Genomic DNA, 24481 nt, shown 5'->3' with positions numbered 1-24481 from the left:
TTACTATCACATGTACGTTTGCTGAGGTTATTCACTCTTACGTTCGAGCCTGTGCATTGAAGTTTTGCACTGGTACGTAATATGAGAAGGATGATGAGAAGCGGGGGAAGACAGTGTGCTGAGATGTCTGAAATAGCAATCACTGAGCTGCAGAGAGACAGAAACTGCTCCAGTTAAAAGCGCTTCGCTTGCAGGAACAGCTAGTGATTCCTGAGTAGGTACCATAAATAAATCTGGATCAAGAAAAAATATGATGTTATGATACATGTGAGCATATTTTAAGAAAGATTTTTAACACAATTGAGCATCTTATATAAACAGTGTTTAAAATATTTGCTAGGGCTTCTTAGAATAGGTTAGTGTGTTTTAACATAACCAAATAACTTCTTATTCTACTTAATTTTTACCACAGACATGTTATGGACCAAGTTATGGGAATATATGTTGATATGTGGGAGAGCATTCTAATGAGATGTATTAGTTCAAACAACACATGAAAACTTCTGAAAAAAACCCAGAAAAAAAGTGAATACATTATTTACCCTCTAGAAACAATGTCATTCTACTCTGCTGAAGTAAATTTAGCCCTAGTTAAATCAGAGACAATTTGTTTGTGTTTCTAAATACTGTCAATTAGGTTTTGCTTATATATAGTCTTTTTCCCTCTTAGCAAAATTTTCTCCCAAGTGCTCAGCATTCTTTGAGACAAAACATCTCTGTTTATCTTCCTGGCCATTGCTCTAGGGCCACAGGATCTCCCACTTGATATTCCAGTATCTGACCAAGTTCTCCATCCTTCTTGTGTCAGACTTCAGGGATCAGTGTACTATATCTTCCTCAGTGGGGCTAAAAACACCATCAAGGATAGTTTTTACTTGCTCTTGAACCAACTGTTAGAAGCATCATCAAGTTTGAAATGGCATCAGTCACAGCTTTCCTCATCCTCAAGTTTGGCAAGCCCTGCCTCTGTTTTCAGCAAATCAACACAGCCTGTTTATTCATGGGCAGAGCTGTCATAAGTTCATTCCAAAGGGACTTTGATTCTGTGCCCAGCCTTCTCCCAAGGTTGTTTTGGTGTGGGTTGTTGGTTTTTTTCCCAAACAGATGAGCCCATCCAGTTCCTTCAGTGTAGGGACTAAACCTGAAAGTCTTGGTATCCTTGCTTATCTCTGTGGCCCCCAGCAGAAGAAGGCATCTCTTTGAAGTTAGGACTTAACCCTTTGCTGTAGCCTTGAGACAATCAGTAGTAACTATAGGCAGGAGCAAAATTAGTTCCCTAAGATGCATACATATGAAAGTAGATTGTATGCATTCACACCTAGAGACATATCACCTAAATCTAAAAGGCAAATTCTCATACCAGAATATTACTTTAGCTGGATCTTTTTTATTCAGAGAGAAAAACTGCCCATGTTCTTCCTGAAGTTATTGGACCAATTTATATCTGTCTGATAAAGTCCATGAAGTCAAGCCTCTTTTCTGTGTCCTCTTAGGCAGATTTTAAAATCACTGGTCTCCATTGCAGCCCACTGATTTAGATTCCTCACTGAGAGATAGCATCTGGTAACTGAAGCTTGCTATTGTCTTAGCCCAGGGGTTGCCCTCTGGCTTTGTTTAATTCTGAAGGATGAATCAAGTCCTGATTTAATAATGTGATTTCAATTGCCTCCAGACTGCTTGTTTCTCAGCTAACACAAAAATTTAACCTGTTCCTCCAGCTAGAAACAGGGAAACCAACAACATTCCAATTTTTTTACGAGCTGCTGAGATGCCATTTCCTCTCAGTTGGTATCTCAGGCTTTGCCTCTTGTAGGTCATTTATTTATATGTCTGTGGCCTCCTGCGTAAGCAGCTTCTCCAAAAGTTTTGGTCCTAAAATACAATGGCAAGCCTAAGAAAATACAGTAAATTATGGAAAGTTAGCAGCCTTGTTTGTGGTGTACGTGTGAAGTAAAACATCTCTGTGCAGTTTCCATGGGAAAGCTTTCTTGTCTTTTTGCTTAAATAGGCATTCAAGTGTACATAAATGGAGTCTTTAAAGAACATGCTGACTTGAAGCCTGGGATTTTATGAAGGAATACTGTAAATAAAGCTTGTTTGTTTATACAAATGAAATCAGTTCTTAGATGCACTCTGGCCCAATTTCTCTCTGACCCATTGCTGCTCTGTAGACTTAGATTATACTTCAGGGGAGAGCAAGTTAAAACTCAGTTTATTCTTTTATCCTACATAAATCCACCTACTCATCATTAAAAATAGCAGGAGCATGGAAAACTGGTATCACAATAAGAAATTGTTCCAAGGCTTCATATTCCCTTTTTTTTTCCCAAGTTGGCTGACAAAACAGGTTTCTGAATGACAATGTTATCCCTGACCATTCATGGTGTTTGCTGAATGTGGTGTAAATGTTATATATCCCTCAGGACACTCAGAGGGTGAAAGCTTCAAAGGGCTCGAGTGCTCTCAACTTTGTATTGGCTGTTGCTCTGCCATGGGGTCAAGTGCATCTTGTGCAAGCCACAGCTGCAGCTTCAGTCTGTGCTCACCACTAGACAGCCATGGTTAGGAAGTGTCAGGCTGGTGACCTGGGCTGTAGCATTTTCAGCCTCAGCCATACCTTCACCTTGAGTATCAGCAATTTTGATGTCTGTCATGTGTATAATTGAGGCCCCCACTACAGGAAAGACCTTGAGGTGCTGGAGCATGTGCAGAGAAGGACAATGGAGCTGGTGAAGGGTCTGGAGCACAAGTGCTATGAGGCACGCCTGAGGGAGCTGGGAGTGTTAGGCTGGAGAAAAGGAGGCTAAAGGGTGACATTTTCACTCTCTACAGCTGCCTGAAAGGAGGGTGTAGCCAGGTGGGGATTGGCCTCTTCTCCCAGATAACAAGTGATAGGACAAGAGGAAATGGCTGCAAATTGCACCAGGAGGGGTCTAGTTTGGATATTTAGAAAAATTTCTTCCCCAAAAGGGTTGTCAAGCCAGGCTGCCCAGGAGGTAATGAAGTTACCACCCCTACAGGTATTTCAAAGGCACGTGGGTGTGGCACTTAGGACATGGTTTAGTGGTGGGCTTGGCAATGATGGGTTAATGCTTGGACTCAATGGACTTAGAGGTCTTTTCCAACCTTATCAGTTCTGTGATTCTATGATTACATTTACAGATTAAAATATTGCATTTCTTATTCTAATAAAAGAATATTTGAACAAAAAAGGGACAGTTGTGTTGCTGTTTAGACATATCAATTGTACTATGTCAAAGACTTGGTGTTCTATTCAGGAAATCTTGTGTGCCCTAATGATTCTCTTTTTTGGTTATTTTGACATTAGCCAGTTTCGACTCATCCATTTTGTTATTATTATTCAGATTTCTTTCACATTTTAGGCAGAATATCTATTACTATATTTCAAATTATTTAACAACTTTCACAATTTTCATGAAACTTTTGAGTTCCAGCTATGCTACCATGAATCTCATTATAAAATTTACATGTAAATGTTGCACCTTTTTATATATTTTCTTCTTGGTATGTATAATTAAGGTAATAATTTTTTTTATTCTTTGGGTTGTATTTAAGTATTTTTTGCTTATTTGTAAAAGTATCAAGTTGTATTTGCCTATCTTATATGATTTTTCATGCACATTAGTAATCTTAAAAGAGCTGTTTTCCAAAAACTAACTTATTTGCATTACATATACTCACCTCACGAAGCTTTTTGCATAACTGTCTTTGTCCCTGTCACATGTTATCTTAAATTTGAAATGAAATTCATAAAAATGAGAGTAAGGAACAGAAGTATAAATGCCAGGGACATCATTCTTCTCTAGGTGTGTGTGCATGTGTTCAGATATTTGCAAGGCTCAGAGGATTCTTTCTGAGGAAGAACGTCAGCATAGGTACAACTAAAGGCTGAGGTGGTGAGCTGGGTCGCTTGTTTAGCTCTGGTTTTTAATAGTTTTGCATCAGAAACTGAACAGAAGTGATTTCCTTGCCTGAAATGGAGTAAAGCTGACATTTTGTTGCCGCTGGTGGGCTGCTCCTCAGAACAGAAAAGAGGCAATACGCTGTGACAGCCGTAACGAGAAGAGATGTGGCGACCCAGACGTGTGAAGCTTATGAAGAAGTTAATTTGATTTTATACACCATTAAATCAAAACTGATTTTCTGTGGGAGTGTCAGCTGATCAGAATTATATGGGAACAATAGAAAGGAAAATGGAAAAAGCTACATTTTGTTAAAGTGCTTAGTGATTGCACTTGTCCTTGTAGTGTGTTCTGCAGTTGATTTACCAGCAAAACTTAATAACAAAATTATTTTGATTGTAAGATATAACAGGTGAAGTAGATAGGACTTTTAATTAACTTTTCCCAGTACATTCCTTTATTTTTACATAGTTTTTCTGCATGCAGTGCAGAATACAGTACATATCATGATAGTTGCACTTCTTGAGTCATATTTTTCACATAGTTTTCTTTAAATGTCTCCCTGGATAATTAAGTCTGACTCTTAAGTTATGGTATGTTAGTTTCTGACAGGTGCCTGCCAGGGATCTTCAGTGCTGTCATGCATTATGTGGATTTCAGCCAAGACAGAAGGGCCTGGGTATTTGTTTCTGGTCACTTCTCATTAAAGCTTTGACTGTAGGAAAGAAAAACAACTATTTAAAGATGAGGAGTATAGGTGCTATAGGAAGTGCATAGAAATAAAATCTGTTAGGCAATTAGTTTTTCTGTGATTTTGTATAGATACTCTGTGTATGTGTGAACTGTACATATGTGCGTTTTGATATATAGTAAATATTCTTTCTGCAAAAAGTATTCTCGTATATTGACAGGAGAAATGCACAGAAGAGATTGGAGAAGTTGGCTTGGTATAAGCGGAGTATAATAGCACTTTTCTGGAAGACAACTGCTTTGTAGGAATGAAAGGTTAGAATTTAATGTAGGTGGTTCTTGGATAACTGGGATTAAGTGATGTTCTAGAAATACTATGAAACACAGTCACTGTCTGATTTGGCTTTATTAGAGAACTCCATTATACATTTATGAAAGCTGCTAGTTCTATATTAGAGCATGAAATTACAGTTAGGAACTTGAGTAAAAAAATATCCTGCCTTTCTCAAGAGAAAAAAGTAGAGAGAAATACATGGGTTTGGAAGGAGCTGAGGTTTAATAGACCAGATAAATACTATTGCTTGGTCAGTTACAAAATAAACAGTTAAATAATAGTAAGTGAGCTCCAGAGTCTTGTCTTTTGAGTAATACTCATAATTGTTCCATTAAGCTAGGTAAAACTATGCATTCATTTAGCCCACTGTCATGTCTGTATCAATAGGTAGTAGTGGATGCCTGTAGAAAAGCATGGCAGACCATGTAGTCATATTTCCATTGTATGTTCCACCATCCTCAAGAATTTCTTTATCCAGCACTGGTACATTTCTGTTAAGTAATCTTACCTGGCTTTCCTTCTATTCACTTGCTTTTTTGAACCAACAGCATAACATCATAAAATTCTGTGGCAAGGGATCACACAGGTGTGGTATGAATAACAAACTCCGTTGGCTTTTTGCATTCCTGCCTCCTCACAGCTCAAGTTGTTGTTACCCTCTACCACTTGTATGAAGAGAGGCAGCGAATAGTTAATCTACTGATCCTCTCCATAACCTTTGTTTTATGAGCCTCTTCATGTCTCCTTTGTCAGCTGTTCTCTTGCTCTGCTCACTCCTTCCTTCTCCAGAACCTCTCCATCTTTCTGATCAGCCTTGTCCCGCTTCTTTCTCCCTTTACTGTTTCTGTGATTGTCCTTCTGTTTCCTTTTCTATTACTCATGATGCATTCACTGTGAATTTATATGGCGGTGTAGTGATATTGTCTGATTTATTCTGCTTCTAACAGCATCTGATTTTGTTTTTTGCATACTGATGAAGGCTAGTTTCAGTGTCATTTTAGCACCAACATCTCCTTTCTGTCTGTTTTTCAGTACCTGTGTTTTCTGTCGTAGTAAAATTATGTCTTTTTCCTCACATATTTCTCCTTTCATGTTTGTCAATACTGACTTTTCACATGATATGTTATTTCCCAATCTCCTAGCACTGTAAGAACTATCTGCAGTTCCTCATAATTGTGCCTTATTTTTCCTTCCCTGACTAAATTGTTAACATTAACACACGTTTCCATCTTCCTTTGCTCACTTTCGCATGTCACGTAGGCATATGAACAACACAGATCAGAACACCCATTTCTGTGCACTTCTCAGTGCACTTCTCCCTAATGATATTCATAATTTATTCCTGTTCTTTTCTTTGTATCTTGGCCTGCTGTTTATCCACTCCCAGATCTTTTCTCCTTCTGTGGTAATTCAGGGGGTTTTATGCTTTTGAAAAACCTTCCCAAATACCTGTGGGCAAGTTGAGTGGTGTGTGTCACTTGAATTTTTCTTGTCGATATGGTTTTGATACCTTAAGAAAATAGAAGACTTGAGGAACACAAGTTTGCCTCCTACCCAGTATATCATATTTACTCAAATCCACTAATTTTGGAATATATATGAATTTTTATAATCATTTCTATTAACAGTTTCTACCAATTTGTAATGTATGGACATGAAATTCATTGAGTCATAGCTCCTTCTATCCTCCCAGACCTCCAGACCTTTTTTTAATTGCTATCACACTTCTCTAGTACCAAGCTGTTTTAAGCAGGAGGTTACAAGCTATTTAAGAGTTTAACTTTCTCACACTTGAGTTTCTCTGGAACTTGGGTGTCAGTGTAATCTGGGGCTGCTGATCTGGTTGTGTTTTGTTCATTTGTTCATTTCCTTTTTGGCTGACATATATGCATGAGTTGAATCTCTTGGAAGGCCAGATTCTGGTATGGCAACATCTTTAAGCACCTCCATTTCATTTATTCTTTGTAACTTTATTTCTTCTGAGTATTCTTTTTACTTTTTGATCACATTTTGCATTGTTTGACAAGTGTTTATTTCAGGGGTCACAGCTAATTTGTTCCTCAAATTAATTTTGTGTTTGTTTTATTCAGTTTTTATCTGTTAGTATTAAGGTTTATTTCTGTCTGGTTTTCCCCTTTGGATGGATCTCCAGTCTTTTGAACATTCACTTTTACTTCTGATAGCAAATATATATCCCTTGAATAGCAAGGAGAAACATCTGCTTTAATATGTTTTATATAATCACAGATGCGCGGCGTCTCATCCATTTCCTTCTGACTGGTTTGTCCTAATGAATATCCAAGGAGGTTTCTTTTATGGTTTGGTATGTTGCCTTTGGCCTGTTGATAAGCAATCTGGCAAAGCAAAGCGGATGGCATGATGAAATCAGTACCTTCACCTGCAAGCAAACTTTATTTTCAGGGATGCTGGTTGTCAGAGTGGTTATGGATGCATCTGTGGTGTAACTCTTCACTTCTGCCTCTGAACTACAATTAAGGGATTCAATAATCTCTTAAAGATCATTCAAATTCTATTATTCCTGTGAGCTCCTCTCTTCTTGAATCACTACACTTGTCTTTCCTTACAAGCTTCACTCCTAAACATATGCTTGCCCAGTCTTTTCTGCTTTCTCTTGCTATTTATCTCATCACTACTTTCACATGTTCTTTACCCTGCCTTTTAAGCTTTGAAGAGGTTCCTAGCTGCATCTCATGTCACATTGACTCTCTCCTTCAAATCTAATAAAAAGTTTGTTAAATAATTGCTCTCCAACAGCAGAGCTCATTGAGCATTTACATAGCCTAGATAAGAGGAAATAATACGTGCCTTGAATAAATACTATCTCTTTAAGAAGTTGACCTTTACCTGGAGTGGGAAAATATGGCTATGGCACTTCAGCAGCTAGGAAAAATAGAGCACACTTGTCATGCTGTAGCTCATAGGACTGGAAATTTCCTGCAAGTTAACAATGTATTTAAAAAGACTCTATGAAGATTGACTTTTTCCATGATGGCCTTGGAATATCATTCTCATGATCCACTGATAAGGAAACAGAGTGGCCGTGCTGTGACCGAGATATTCCAATGCACCCTTCAGAGACACCCACTACCCTGTGGGGAAAATGGAAGTTAAGAAAGCAGAAGCAAAATTTGCTATGATCTACGACCACAAACCTTCATCTGACTGAAGTACATCTATTTATGTACATTGTGGAGAAGGTGAAGGAAGTGAAGTGTTTTATCTCTTGAACTGACTGACAAGCAGAAGGCATTGATGAAACTGTTTCAAAATGAGAAGTTCATTTTCTGTGTGTGCTTTGGAACACTTCGATTCACTGTGTCTGTCCAATACACCTTTGTAAATTTTTAAATATCTGTATCAGGAATCTGTGAGACATTAAATACCAGTCTTGAGTTCTAGATGGTTTTTAAAAGTTGCTTTCATAGTTTCTGGCCTTGGTCTGTATAAATTGATTAGATCCAGTAGCTGTAATTTTATCTGTTATTGTCAGTAAAGGTCCATGCATTTGGGAGGACATATATTCTTGGAATCAAAATTAGCATCTTTTACAAAGTGATAACCCTACTTATGCTGCTGCTTTTAAATAAACATTAATTGCCAGCCTACATGATGATCTGCAATCTTGGCTCCACAGCAGTTCCCTAGAACTCCCTTCCTTTATATTTTGCTTTTAGTCGGGTTGTTATATTTATGGTTGTTTCGTGCTTTGAACAGATTGTCAAAATTCATTTTGCTTTATGGTAAGTTGGGCAGCAAAGTCATCTTAATTTTTACAGAAGAACAATGTTGAATTCTTCAGTTTATTTATAAAATCAGTTGATGCCACAGGTTTTTGGAAATGAAATGAAAATTTAATTTTTATTTCTGTTTGCTTCATATGGATTAAAGCTACCTGTTAATTCTGCAGTCAGCAAACTGTTGAAAAACATGTCTAAATATAACAATTATTTGTACCTTTCTGTGTGACTTGAATCAGAAATGACAGTAACTCCAGAAAGAACTTCTGGAGGAAAAAGATATTGTTAGTAAAATACAGAAAACAGCTTTTGGAAGTGAGTGAATATTAATGTTTAAACTTCTGATATGTACTTGGTTTCACTAGTTCTGCCACTTCTATTTCCTGTTACATTTTTGGTTTGTTTGTGATTTTGGAGACAGGTTTCTGTAGTGCAGTATAATAAACTGAGCTGAAAACAACTGTATTTCTTAAAAACTTGCCATTGATGGCTGCCCACTGCAGATCTCCAGATCTCTTGATGCTTGATTACTGTTCTGTCTGTCCATCAGCCTGGCTGCACAGTCAGTGCCTTGCATGGACTGGCAGGTAGAAACAGGCAAAAAAAGTTTACTAATCTCCTTGTGGGTAATTCACAATAAAAGGAGGTAGAGAGAGAAATATTAGAAGAGGAAGAGGGATTGTGATGCTTTTTTTTTTTTGACACACAGGAAAAAAAAATTGCTAGCAGCTTAATGGCATTGTGCACTTCCTCCTTAGTACATTTGTGTGTTTAGCCAGTTACAGTAGCAGTAATTTAAGAACTATTGTCTTGATGTTGTATAAACACTTCAGATGTTTCTTGGCATCACCAGTTCTGGAGATGCATAAAATGGAGAACTGTGTAGACATTGTGTTTCACATAAAAGCAAAATATTTGCTATAGATAAAGCTGCCTAGTAAGGAAATTCTAAACCACATCTCGAAGAGCATACCATCAAGAAGCTTAGTTTAGAAACATGACTACATGCCAAGTATCGTTATGTATATTTGAAGTGAGAAAGAAATCCTGGAAGGTACCTATTTCATTCTGCTGCTGTGCTTGGATAAGTTGTTGTGATGTTGAGATTTGAATGGTGATTTAGAAATGCTGCTGTCTCCTGAGTGCCTTGTGCATTCCATAATAGTCCTGATTTTCATCAGCTTCTGAGCCTTTGCCACTTGGCACCTGGCCCTATTGTGGGCCTGTGTATTACAGCCCAGTTCCAGCTAGGCAATCAAAAGTTAGAGTGCTGAGAACTATTTCTCACTTCAGCTTTTGTAACATCTTAGATGTGGAGACAATGATACAACCATCATTTCTGCTAACAGAGGTGTTGCAAAATGTCTGCTGTGGAGTTACACTCCTCTTACCCCATAGTTATGCCAAAGCAGGAGATGGGCTGATCCAGCTTTGCTGTGAGTGCTCATGTATCTTTAGCCTGGTGAGGAATGCTGTGGAAGTGCCTATGAATAAATAGACAACATGGTTCACCCAATGGAAATATGTTTTTAATGTATTATATATGGTAAAAATAGCAAAGAGGTTCAAATGTCTCGTGTCTGTGTTTAAAAGGAAAAAGCTATGCCTCAAACGTTGGCATGAGGCCTCTTAAAAGAATGGGCTCTCAGTAGATATCCACACTTTGGTATTCAGCCCTTGTTCAGTGCAAGGCATAGAGATGCTGGAGGAGGGCATGAGCATGGGTTAAGGAGATAATCAGCAGTCATATGGAATATGACCTAATTACATACCCACTATTGGAATTAATGCACCAATTTATTAATTTAAGTTCCTTTTGTTAATTAATGGTAATCATGTTGAATTAGGTAGCTCCTGACAAAAGGAATCTAGAAAGAAAACTTATATCTGCAAAAAAAAGACTGATTTTGTTATGTCAGAAACAAACAGGAAATCTTAGAAAGTTTTGAAAGTTATGGTAAATACCTTCTGTACAGGAGATGAATTTTTAGGGGTTACATGAACCAAATAAGCTGGATGTGCCTGTGTGGTCACGGGAGGACAAACCTCTCCTCTGGCATCCAGAAGGTATTGTTGTAGGTGTTCAGTATTTTCAAAACAAGTTTTGACAAAACAAGTTTCAACAGGAACACAAAAATACAAAGGCACACTACATATGTATGTATGATCCATGCAAAAATACTTTGTACTTCAGAAAGTTAGTAATCAGGTGACGTTGATAAAGCCTGGAGAAGCTCTTTTATAATTCTAATATGTCTATAGTGTTGAAATAGTTTGTATAACAAGATTTTATTGCAAAGTGTCAGCATAATACTACTAGTCTGGAAGGAATAGATCAAAAACCTCAAGAAGCCTCAGTCTGTTCTTCACTCTGACCTACACCCTTCTTAATTCCTGTTTTCACCACATTTAATTGAAAGAGGGGAGAACATTGCTGTTCTAGCTAATTTATGAAGATCAGTCATCTATAGAGTTGATGTTTTTCTATCAGGATTCAGTGGATTTGAAGAAACTTGTAGATGTCTTGAACCAGTTCTTCTAGGGTACAGCAGGAGAGAAATATGGGATGCAAAATTATGTAAATCCTAGAGGTACAGTTCCTTTAAAAAAGTGGACAGCAGTTGGAACAAATGTCTGGGATTCTTGGTTGTATCTCATACAGGTGGACAGGATACAATTCAGTCCTTACCTCAGTACTAGGATTATTCAAACAAACTCAATTTACCTGCTGGACAATTCAGACAATAGAAAGCTACTGAGGAGAATGGGCTACTAAATACAGACCTTACTCCAGAACACTTGGAAGGATTAAGTAGGACTATTCAGAGATCACTATGACTACAGGTGTGCCTGCCCAAGTCAGATGTATGAACTTGAAAAAGTTTTAGAAAAGAACTCATACTCATATATGCCTTGCCTAGAATAGGAGAATTTATGTATTTGTTAAATACACTGGCTACTATGATTTTGAATACACTAAGGATCTATAATTAGAGCCAGATATTTACAGAATTAAGTATCTGTTGCAGTACTTACTAAAATATTTTACAAGAATTAGCTAAAATATTGAAATAATGGGTACTATTTACAAATAAAGTTCGCTCTCAAAGCCAGTAGTAGGAAAAAAACCCAAATGCAAGTCTGCCTTCAGATGAGAAGGAACACAATATGTGTGCCTGATGCAGTGAGAGAAGGTTTCTATGTCTTTGTGAAAAGAAGAAGATTGTGGCTCAAGGGCTTTAATTTGCCAATAAGGACACTGCTGGTAGTAGAAATGTTGCTGTACTACTAAGTCTGTTCTTCATGTGGACCATCACGATGATTTCATCCCCTTTATTTTCCTCAAATCGTCTCCTGATGGAAAAAGTCCCACATGTTGAGCTGAAACAAAACATGAGTGCAAATAGGGCTAGCATGGGTGAATTTAAGATCAGCATGCTGGAAATCTTGGCAGTTATAAACTGAGGAGTTTAAGGGGCATATGTTTTGTGAATGACTTGGGAAGGTGATTCATCACCCCATGATGATTCCTTGTCCCAGACATAAAAAGCAGAAATCTCATTGATACAACATGTTGCATGCTTTTTTCCTTACAGAGTTTGAGTCTTGATCCTCTGCTCTGAATTTACCACATGAAGATTTTAAGAGAAACAGAAACACCTAAACAACCTTTTTAACTTTATTACACCAGCAGCAGTAACTAGAACACAATTGTATAACTGGCTATAGTACCAGTCCAGCAAAAGCAACAGCAGAAACTGAGTGTATTGGTGTTGGAATGCTATCACCATAAATAAATGGGAAGTGTTGTTTGATGAGACATTGCAGCTACATTTAAAATCTTTGCAGATTTTCAGCATAGATATGTGAAGGCAAAATGTATTATCAAGTGGTCAATGCAGATTTTCTACCAACTGCATTTTAAAAACCCAGCACTAAGTTACCCTGGGGAAAAAACAGTACAATTAGAATGAAATTTCACAAAACCATGTGAATTCTCAGTCAAGTATGTTTTAAGCACGGCAAACTGACTCCCTGGGATTTAGACATGTATGGGCTTCTGGGGACCTTGTACCACACTCAGTGCTTCATATCACTGGAAAATATGTAAACAGCAGGTGAGCCAATTCCACCTCCTTTTAGATACTTACACTTGCAATTATAGCAAGACTTTCTTTCCACTGGATAATAAAGTGAAGGAAGGAGAAGTGCTTTACTCTCAACAGACGTCCTTGAGAGTAGCACCTGGAATTCGTTGTACTGTGTCAAGTATATATAGTGGTTAACTGCAGCAAAATGTGTTGTTTTGTGGAGTGATGAAGAAAAATTTCCATAGAAACCTCATAACTTACTACCTTGAACTTGGAAAATGACCATTTGAGAGAAGAAAAATGAATAGACAAAAAACAATGGAGTCTTATAAGAAGCTCAGCAAAGTATTAGACATGTGCCATTAAGCGTATGAAGATTGGCACCCACTCTAGGCTGAAAAGAAAGCAACTTTTTAAACACTGTTTAAGCTGGAATTGAAACCATTGTGAAAAGGATGCAACCCTCAACATGTGTTTTACTTTCTTTACATGAGTGTTGATTGTACTCAACACTCACATGAAGAATATCTGTGTACTTTGTACAAATGAGTTTCGCTGTACTTACAGGAGAATTTATGCAGGACTTCTGAGCTTGGTGTAAGGTCTGTGTGATACAGACCCACCAAGAACATGGTAGATGAAAGCTGGAGAAAGGAGGACCTCCATCTCTCCCAGAAAGGAGAAAAGGCATTGATCAAAAGCTGATTTCTGCCATTTGACAGAATCCTGAGAGACTATAGGTCAAGTTAACTTTCTTCATTTTCAGTGCAATTCAGCAAGGACCTAAATTACTGTTGTTGGGGTTCTTTTAATAACAGTTCTCCAGAGCTGAAAAACATATCTAGTGTATATAAAAGTAATAATTTCAAAATAGTTTGGAGATAACTTTAAAATATAATGTGGCAAAGTTTCTGAAAAAAAAAACCTTTCAGGTACTTTTATATTAATCTCTATGGTATAGCACAGATCATAGTTATTGACGGTGTAAATTCATGTGAATGTGTTAATATGAATAGAGTATGAAGAATGTATCTTTTTCCAAAATTCATGTTTATATTCACTGTTTCTCTATGCCTGTATGTAGAGGATGCTGGAGCATGAGTGTTGTTTCTTGATTTAAAATCTTTCTATATGGAATAGCATTCATGTGAAAGATGCCTTTACCATCCAGTCTATAGCAGAGTATTGTCCTTCAAAAAATCTTTATATTTCTCTCAAAATTATTTCATGTCATCTGTCGTGACCCAGTATTTTGTGTCATGGTTCTATTTGGGCAGAAATGTGTACTTTCACTTCAATGCCAGATGGTCAATAGATGAAACTTACTCAGAAGGTGATTGCTGCTTCTTTTCCTCCTTACTGGTGACCTCTGCAGAGATTGTTGTAATTAAAATGTTGTCATTTCCATTTCACAGGAAATTCAGGTATTTTAACACATGGTTTTGTCCCAAACCTTGGATGAAAAGAAAAAATTTAGAAAAAATTTTCCAGTGTTCATTAAGGAGTTTCACTTACCTTCTTCTACTTCCCATCTTTCCTCCTCAATGTACTAAATGTGCTGTAACTGAGACAGTCCTATCAAGCATACTGGGCTTTTGGATCTCTTAGCAGGACCTATTTTGGTTTGGTTTGGGGGGGCTTAAGGGAGCAGTGTTAATTTTTTTTTTTTTTGGTATGTGTGATGAACCATCATTATCTCTGTTTTATCTGAGATACTTAAGGTATACAGGAGAGGGACAGAAATGGAGGAACATAACCTGAGTACACTTGTGGTACTGCATTTGCTTCAGTCTGGAGAAGACCAAAATGATAAGGGCAACTTTAAGCATGTACTTTAAGGTATAAAAGGAAAAAAAACAGACATTTAAAATTATGAAGTACTGAAGGAATTTCTGTAGAGTAGGGAACATAGCCAAGAGGTCCATATGAACTACCAGTGAAATAAACTCCTCTTTGAAACACCACATCTGATCAGAATGTAGGGAATTGTTAGACTTAATTTTGCAGCAAAGGATACAAGCTCTCCTGCAGTAATCAGTGAAAAGAAAGGATGGAAGTGTAGATAAAGGTGGTGTGGGAGGGTGTTTGTGGTATCATAAGCATTCATTCTGGAATTTACCTAACAGAAAAGGCATATATAATTACTGCATATAATGCACTAAGTGTGGGTTTAATACAAAGCACAGAAATGCTATAAAGAAAAAGAAATAAAATGTAGGAAAAATAATTCTGATTGTATCCCATTTAATGATTAAGAATTTCTACAGTTTTGGAAGAGGGAAGTTTTAAGTAATATTTATCAAGTCAATTAAGATCACGTGCATGGAAGAGAGTCTGCAGAGAAGCTTTCAAAGAGGATGAGGGAAGCTATTTAAAATAAGCAAGCAGAGAAGCATAATTAAATGTTAGGACAGATAAAGCAAGGACAAGTAAAAGGGATAGATCCTGACACTCACAACATGCAGGTGGTACTCCATGAGCTAGCAAAACATGTAGAATTAAACACAACTTACAGAAGCTACAATTTCAAAGGTATGGTAGAAAAAACGCAGATACAGATATGGCACTCAGCTGTTGAGATCAGGAGACAGGCAGACCTTCTCAGCTGGTTTATGTTCGTGTGTGTGCCAGCATGAACAATCACTTTTGCAGTCATGATTGTGAGGGTTGTTTTCTGAACTTTGCTTCAATAAACCAAAGTGTGTTCTGTAAATACACAGCACAATCTGTATATGCTATAAAATGTGTGTGCTGGTTGTCCTCTTTATTACGGTTGTTTCCATTTCTGGGATCAGCTCCTCAGTCCAGAAATGCTTTTACTTTCCATTGCTCTTTTAACCTTTGGACAGCACCTCGTATGTATTTGCATCTTGTGCACAAAAGCTGACTGCAGCTATCTGTTAATTAATTTGCCAGGCACAACCTCACAAAGAGAGAGGAGCATTCTCTTTGTGGTCTTGCAACGTTTTTAGGTGTGAGGAAGTATGGTTCCTGTCCAGTGATTGCCAAAGCTTCTACTGCAGTTATGAAACACATCATGATTGTGAAGCTGATCAGTGTGTGTTTGCTTCAGGAGGTAAACCAGCAGAGAGATCAGGAATATAATAAATGACATTGCAGCCATTCTCACTTTAGATTTCTTCGTGGTTAGAACAGGAGAGAAATTTATAGAGACCAGTGAAAAAAATAGAAAAGAAAATTTAAAAAAAAATAGAGAAATTTAAAGTTTGATGCAAAACACTGTAGGCAGAAACCAAAGGCAGAATGATAAAGCAACTTCTAATATAACTGGCAAGTAAAGGGCATCCCTGGGACATGTAAAATACCATTATTACATGGTTGATTATCTCAGCAAAAAAATCTCAAAGGTCCAGTTCTAACTCAATTTTGGATATGTAGGGTTAGCTCATTTTATGGATTTGTGAGTCACTTGATCCTTTGCAAAGAAGATACACTAAGATCCAAAATATACAAAGCACACCTTAAAAAAGAGCATTATCCTATAAATTTTCAAGTCGAATAAAAGGACATACGGTTCATACAATGTTGTTAGTATTTATTTGCTGCATTTTATGTAAACTGCTGCCATCAGCAGTGACAGTAATGTGTCAAGGTTTCTGAGACAGATAAAGAGCTTATCTCCTACACGTATTCTGACTTCTCTTCACTGTTTTCCTGCTCCATTGCTTTGTCTGTTTTTGGGCCTTTTGTAACATATGTGAAGCCTTTTCCACATAGGGGAAATAGGAAACATGGGAAACATCAAGTGCTTCAATTCATGCTTTTAAGATTACTCTTTCCTAATCATATATTTTCTGTTCTTTTCACTAGGACATATTTCAAGACATTTGTCCCTCAGTTCCAGGAGGCAGCATTTGCTAATGGGAAGCTTTAGACAGCTTTGGGCATGGAAACTATACTGGAGAGATCCTTCAGTCTGCACATGTCAGCCCAGAAGAAGGATGCCTGGAAATGGGTTGGACTGTCTTGATAGGTGCTTTCTTGCCTCTGAACTGGTTTTGGTAGCTTCAGTTTTGAAACAAAGACCTCACTAGCATGCTTAGAACTGAATATTTGATATTAATCCTGCCCCTTTGCCTCTGCCACCACCATTCCTTTATATATCTATTGGATTAAATTTAAAAGGGCGTGCATTGATATGATAACATTTTCTTGTGCCAACAATGTCCTGTATGTTATGCCTTGCTTCCTTGTCTTCAGATGGTCTAAATTGGATTGTTCTTCCCCATGGAAATATGATGTAATGTGTACATTTAGTTAACATTTTCAGCTTATCCTAAGAAAACATAAAACTGCCATGTGTACCAGGAACGCCTAATGGACTGTACAGTGCCATATTCTGCCTTGGAGGTTTGCATCTCACTGTGCTCGTTACTCTCACAGGTATGGATATGAGTTGCACACTGCAATTCTCAGTGCCTTTCCAGTTGGTCTGGAGTTAGTATGGCAACGTGTTTGAGGTTTGGTGGTTTTTCTAATACTTCTGTTGAAAGCTCATCTTATGTGAAATGTTAGGCTTTTATGCTTTGTTTTCATTTCCAACAATTTCAAATTGTTGTACAATTTCGGCGTTTTCCTAATGAGTGCCCCTTGCCATTACAAAAAAGTTCTACCAACATGCAAGTAAATAGTTGTATTGACCAGTATAACAAATAAAGCCCTTTCATAGACCTGTAATTTTTCCAAGTAAGATAAATACTGCTAAGAATCAAACTTTCAATAAAGGAATTAATGATGTCTTGGAAAATAGCTGATGAAATAATGTAGGGCTGTAGGTATTTAGCTTAGTGCTTAAGTTCAGCATATCTTCTCAGAAAATATTTTTAAGTGTATATAACTGGAAACATTACCTCCCCTAATTCTGAAATGCCAAATGCAAAATCCTGCCTATTCATCCTTTCTTTCCTGCTTTTGTCAGGCACACCAGTTGGGACTAATGGTCACAATGTCACTTCCCCAATTAATTTGTGACTAGACCAAGGTACTTTCCAGTAAGGAATAAAATTAACAGAGTATGTTGCCTATAAATGGTATCTGGAAAATATGCCCTACTTCTGCTGAATACAAGGAACTAAATGAATAGTATGCAGATGATACAGTGGAACTGGAAAACATTTTATTTTAAATTATGCACTATGGCATCACAGGCAAGGAAGTCTCGTCAAGTTACTTGATTGGCAGTATTCTCCTACCCTTTCTACAACTTGTTATTTCACATGAAAAGTAGTGCTTTTCAGGGTTTATATTCACCTAGGAAATACAGATGGGTTTTGCGTAGTGAAGCTTAATAATTAAGAATTATGCAAATAATTCGCCTCTAGAAACTACAAGTATTTTTAGCTAGTTTGTGGGCAAAATTTAATTTATGTTTAATACTGAAGTTCTTGGCTGAAAATTAAGCTGCAAATAAAATCTTTACTGTAAGAATAAATATAATAAGAAGAAGTTTTATTGTAAGTCTGCAGAGAAGGCATATTCTGTCCTGTGACCCACCCCTTTGTGATTCTCAGTGCATTATCCAAGGACTGTCAACAGTTTCAAAGGTCTGAGCCTGAACTCCCTCTGTGGCGACATAGCATGAGGCTTTTGCATGCTAAGAGCAGATGTGGAAGGTAATGGTTTTATGTGAATAGCAAAATCATAACTGAACAACCTCAAGTGACTAAGAAAATATTGTTTAGTATACTGGGATGATCTCACGTCCACATGTCTCAGGTAAAAGCCACAGACACAGACACAAGTTCAAGAATAAGCCAACCTTGTGAATGGGGTGGGAGAGGAAGGGCAGCTAATGGAAAACATTTGTTCTCATAGTGTTCAAAATCTGATAGAAACAATCTCTAGACATCTTCAAAAGGTATAAACCAAACCCTTAGGTTGCATCAGTACATTCCTGGAATCTTACATTTTACAACTTTGTCTTTGATTCAATGTTGTATGATTGCTCCATGAACACAGTGTGTGCTTTATACACCTGATTGCCCAAGCGGTGCCAGTTATTTATTTTTTTATCTTTTCAGAAGTTACCATACTTCAAGGCTAGCAATTGCAAAATAGTTTGAAAAGAGGTTCACTCTTCAGAATTTAGATTTATTCTCAACCAAAAATGCATCCTTCACCTCAGTCCTAGTCATTTTGGACAATGAACTGCTTTATTATTAAAGAGCTTTACAAGCCACATAAGAAAATATTTTGAGGGTACAAAAAGCCTAAAACAGTAATTCATTATGTTGCATTCAACAGTTTCACCAACTTTTCACAACATACGTAGAAACAAACCAATAGATTCAGTCTAATTTTAATGTCATGCTACAATTGCTAGTATTTTGAGAAAAAAAGGTAGAAAGGACAAAAAACTACTGTTTGCATTTAAGGTAAGCCTATCAAATTTCAGATTAGAAGGAAAGGCATTTTGTTACACTAAATGAACATTTTCTTTATTTCAAGGTCACCCTTCATTCTTTGACTTACATGGATCCCTTTCTAATAGTTCTCAGAAGCAGAGCTATTTTATGGATATTTTGTTTTCTTTCTAATAGTTCTCAGGAGTATTGGGAGGGTCAGCTCTCCGAATGAGGTATTGAGAGGAGACACACTGAAACGAATAGAAGTTTCTCTCCAGGGGAATTACCATATAAATACTATACCAGAAGAGAGGGTTCATTTAAATAATTTTATATCAAACTAGGTGTCCATTGAAAGCATTTAAGTTAGCCACAAAACTTGGGATCTGATGAATTGGAGTTATTCCTGTTATCTCCTGTTTTATTATAATTTCCATTGTGGCCAGTTTAACGGCGCTGAGACTCTCAGCGCTTCCTTCCCTATTACGTGATATGTGCAGTTGAAGGGAGCAGTCCTAGGCTATTTTTCTTGGCTTGTGAGAACCACAAAACATAGGGGAAAAATAGAAATGTTGCAAATGTATTGAAAAGCCTAAACTCTACACTGTCCTAGTTTTGACTGAAAGAATGCAGTAAGTCTTGAGTTACTAAGCCCTGCTAATGCATGGTTTTCCAAAGGTCCTTAAATCACAAACTTAGAGTCAAGCCTTCATTCATCTGCATAAATAATCTGCTGTCCTAGAAGTAATACCAAATCTTATGCATTCAAAATCAGACTTTTTGTGAACTTGCTGGAAAGACTGGACAAACAGCTGGAAGAATAAATGAAAGGTAACTATACCATTTTGGCCTTCATTGATCTTTCCATTGTGATGGCCACTGCTTTGCTGACTGGCACTTTTCATTTGCTGAATCAGCACATTTTGGTATTGTCATTGTCCTTGAACATCCTCCCATTCATACAGAGAGTAGACTTGAGTCAGTTCTTGAGAAGAGATCATTGCTGAAGTTAGCACGTATCTCCTGTGCACTGTTAAACCATCCCTAGGGATATTTCTCTGTAGGTTCCCTTTCTCTCATCCTGTCTGGAACCTACAGCAATAATTCATCTTTGGTGAATCAGTCAGTGGATGAGATTTAGCCATGAAGTGCAGTATTTTAAGTCTCACTTCAGGTGGTTTTACACAGAGACTTCTTACCTAGAAAAGAGAAGATTAGATCTAGAGTACTCTCCATTGAGCAGTGCCCCCTAATACAAGGCTGGGGGTTTAGCAGAGCTCAGAAACCTGTGCAAGTGATGAGTAGGCACTGCAGCTTAGACATCCTTCTGGTCAGTACCCTTAACCACGGAAGCAGCAGGCAACAGAAACCTGTAGCAGCACGTGAGGGTCACCAGGGCAGGTCTGAAACATTTCTAGTGCCGAGTCTGTGCAGCAGTGACATGGAGATGAAGGGGCGAGTCCTTTGTCAGTGCAGAAGGGGAGTTTCTCACCTTTCCAGCTTTGTGAGAAGAAGTGCTGCAAGGAGTTAGCAAACTTTGGACACAACTTATGGCCACAATTGTTAATTATGGGGTGCTGTTCCTTGCCCTGCAAAGCAAATGAAGTCTGTGACCAAGCTGAACTGCTAGGGAACACTCTTCCCTTAAATTATTTATTTCTCTGTAATTGATGTATTGTAACTCTCATTGAACCTAAAAGTTACTCTTACATCTTAAATGTTACTGAAAATCCCTTATCTTCCTCTCAGTTTTTATTTTCAGGTCTCTGTCCTCTTCTTGGACAATTTTGCTTCATCCTTACTAGTTACTGCTATTTTTAGCAAGCTAAAATTCTTTCTTTTAACAAGGCAACAAGGTGTATGCCAACATGTTGTGGGCCTACATTAAATATAGAATTATTTGCTGTAAAAATAAGTAGAAGCTGGTGTTTATTTACCAAGCCGAGTCTTGTGTTCTCCACAACAGAAGAATTCTGAGGAAAGGCTATTACCAGATCAGAGAGAATAATCATGCTGATGGCACTGGGTATATTTTTTTACCAACTCTTCATTTAATTTCCATGTTAGCAAATTAGCAGAGGCAAAGTGAATTGTCCTTTCCTGAAAGAAGCCTGCACCTAAATAAAGCATTGATCAGACACTATCTTTTCCTGTTTATACTTTGCATCAATAGGTTTACCCTACAGGGAAAGCCAGTAAGTCTGAGAAATGTCTATAAACAGTGCAGGGTTTTTTTTAATATTTTAATTTACTGATTTCTGTAGATTCAGAGAATAATTTCAAACTTTGTTCTGGGGGAAGGTGAACAACACAAATATCAGAAACATGCAAGTAATTTTAGCTATGTAGGAAATAAAAATCTAGCAGTCAAATTATTATTCTGCAAGAACTCAAGGGTTCTGCCATATATTTCTAAGCATGTGTCTTGAAAGGCACATGGTATATAGGTGATTTTAGTCCTACTTTTCTTATTCTATTCACTGTCTGATGTTACAAAGCTCAATTCTTCGTTCCAAGGCACTGCACAAACACCATTTTGTTGAAGTGGTAGTTACCAAGCAAAAAGGCAAGAGGGGAAACCAGTATCAGCTGCTGAAAATGGGTCTTAAATCATCAAGAAATCAGAAAGGAAGCAAGGTTTGGCATCTGCCCTGCCACTTGCTGAGTTACAATGTATGGACCTTTAAATGTGCACCAAGTACAAAATACAGGAGGTTTTTCTTGCAGTGCTAAAGAATAAATGCAGTTCTAAACAACAGGAAGTAAAGCAAGCATTTCATTGCAAAATACATATTACAAGTCTAACATTATTTGTGTCTACAGCTCCCCACGTTTCTCCTGTCACCAGAAAGGGTGAAGAATTAATGCTTCGTGCTGCAGCTGCCCACTGTGAAAATTGATCCTTGGGGTACTCCATGTTTTCATCCAACTCTAGTTAAACCCTAATGATGCTTTTTCTGTCCCTGAGGATGGCAAAGCAGTACTAGGGAGCAGCAAATCTTACACTGTCAGGGGTTTCTGTTCCACTGCTGCTCCATTTCAAGCCCTTGATTTGGGTGGGGCGAGTACTTTGTAAGCCTTCAAGCCTGCCAGCAATCAGGGTACATTTTATTTCCTCGTTGTTTATTTGACATGGTTCAAGCTGATCCTAATTTGGCATCCTGTTTCCCTTATTCCACTGTCCCTTTCAGCAAAATTTTTTCAGTACTTGTTTAAAAACCAGAGCCGTCGAGGTTATATGTGTCTTTCGAAGGGGATGTAGCAGTGGTGCCAGAGTAGCAGCTCGAGGTTGGAGCCGTGCAATTCTTCTCTGAACTGCAGCGTCAGCAGCAGCCCAAGCGTCGCACACCCCTCCAGCAACCCTCGCCTGAACGGCGTGTGACAGGCTGGCAGCCTGCGGTGACAAGAGGCCAGACCCGCTCTTTGCTTTTCCTCAGGGGACCAGCAAAAGGGCCTCTGCTGGCTCAGGCGCTGTGTGTAGCCTGGGAGGTGCTGGCTGCAGGAGGTAGCGGGCTTTGGTTGCTCCTCAGCAGGGACAAGGTTTGTTTTTGTGCCCCACACAGGAGCTGTGCCGGGGGGATGCCACCCTGCTGATGCTGCTGAAGCCGGGCGTTTCCTCTTACTGCCTCGATAGGAAAGGGCAGCTGCAAAATCCAGCTGCAATTCAAGTACAGCCCTGCCAGCTGGGGGTGATTTCTTGTGTGTTTTGGCCAACTGAGCCTGCTCTCTGATGAAATAGACACTATTGGCATGCTGTGTTTCCTAGACTTCCTGCACTCATCTCCCTGTGCCTCGTATCCAGTGGTTGCTGTGTCTCAAGGCACCCATTTTCCTCTTGCCTATAGGGGAGCTCTCAGGCAGCTCACAGGTGAACCAGGAAAGAGAATGGCATCTGCTGGTTTCAGCAAGAAAGAGGTGAGTTTGGGTGAATGAGTTTGGACTGTGAGAATTTGGCTTGAGTTCCTCGGAGCTCCCACAGCCCTGGTAGCCAAGAAGAAATGACAGCTTCTGTCTAATGGGGTCAGATAGTAAATGGAGCCGTTTCCACACGGTGGTGGCTGGTGTATAATTATACACTGGGCCATGGCGTGTCTGGTCCTAATAGCACCCAGGACTCTTGGAGTGACTCAGCCACTGCTTGGGGCTAATTATGGGCAGGTTGCACGAAAAACCCCCGCAAATTGATCCTGCCTTCCTCTCCTTCAGTGGATGGGCGTTCAGCAACAACCTGGATTGCTCATACAAAGCTCATACAAAAAGGGTAAATGCCTGCTTGTGAGGAAAAGGCTTTTCAAAGCAAGGCTGCAAAGAGCACTCAGAGGTGCCTGTTTGAAGAGGAGGTGATGTCTGTCAGGACATTGCTCGGGCAAATCCAATTCCCTCTCTGGCATTACCCATTGCTGGAATACTTTAGAAGAGGGATTCAAAAATACCCTCACCACTCAGTTTGTCATGCTTGTGGGTGGCAGAACTATTTCTTCTGCATTTGTCATGGCCATTTTGTTGAATTGGGCATTATTTTTATTGTGGTGCTTTAGAAATGGATCATGGGTCATGGCTCTTTTCAGAAATGAACCGTGTATTCATGTGGCATTCCCTCCTGTGACACACTGTTGCAAAAGGGTCCCCACATCAGCTATACCGTGTGAAGTGTTTGTTATGTTCTCTGCTCCTGAGATACTCTGGAGCAGGCTCAAGAATCAGGGAATTTAATTCAGGGCAAACACTTGGAAGATGATGGAGGTTACCAGCATAACTTTGTATAGACCCCCATGTTTGCTAAGACCTTGTACTGATTTTAAAGCATATACCTTAAAGAAACGTCAGAAGTATCTCCCTGTGAGTAGTGTTACATACACAAAATTGGGGAAGTTACAAGAAGCTGTTGAAATGGATTTGCAGGCAGTTTCATGACTGCTTCCTGCCAGGTCTGTTGGATTGTGTTTATGGGGAAGAGTTACCAAAAATTCTGCCTCAAGAAGTGACACCATCAAATGCACAAATCTCCAGGATACCAAGCCGTCTGCAGAGAGCATTTCCACAAGAACTTGCAGTCCCACAGTGGAAGTGGTGCCCCCCAGAGGTTGGGGCTTCTTCCTGGAGACTGGTGAGCCAGAAGTAGGCAAAGCCACGGTGGTCCTATCCAGCAACTGGAGATAGTCCTGCTTCAAGCAAAATATGGGACTAAAGGACCTAAAGGACAAACCTTTCAAGCAACCTGGATGTAGTTTTATTAATTTTTTAATGTCTGAATGATACAGACCTAAGCACAAACTATCTCTTTAAAGATTGTTCAGAGGCAATAGCACTTGGAAAAAAA

The 24481-nt window shown here is 38.5% G+C and overlaps 1 protein-coding gene across 4 annotated transcripts in view; it reads left to right on the top strand.

The window, feature by feature from the left end:
* Positions 1-17915, top strand: part of BABAM2 (BRISC and BRCA1 A complex member 2) — a 160340-nt gene extending 142425 nt beyond the window's left edge. For 2 of the 4 annotated variants that reach the window (XM_064414501.1, XM_064414500.1), the window contains exon 12: positions 4835-4946. In XM_064414501.1, the coding sequence (XP_064270571.1) occupies positions 4835-4919 (85 nt within the window). In that variant the 3' untranslated portion in view covers positions 4920-4946. Of the gene's footprint in view, positions 1-4834; positions 4947-16627 lie in introns of those variants that run through there. The other 2 variants (XM_064414502.1, XM_064414504.1) reach the window with 2 other exon arrangements.
* The last annotated feature ends 6566 nt before the right edge of the window (positions 17916-24481 follow it).

Source organism: Passer domesticus, chromosome 3, assembly GCF_036417665.1.
Source record: "Passer domesticus isolate bPasDom1 chromosome 3, bPasDom1.hap1, whole genome shotgun sequence".
Lineage (NCBI taxonomy): Eukaryota > Metazoa > Chordata > Aves > Passeriformes > Passeridae > Passer > Passer domesticus.
This window is presented reverse-complemented; position numbering and strand designations above follow the sequence as displayed.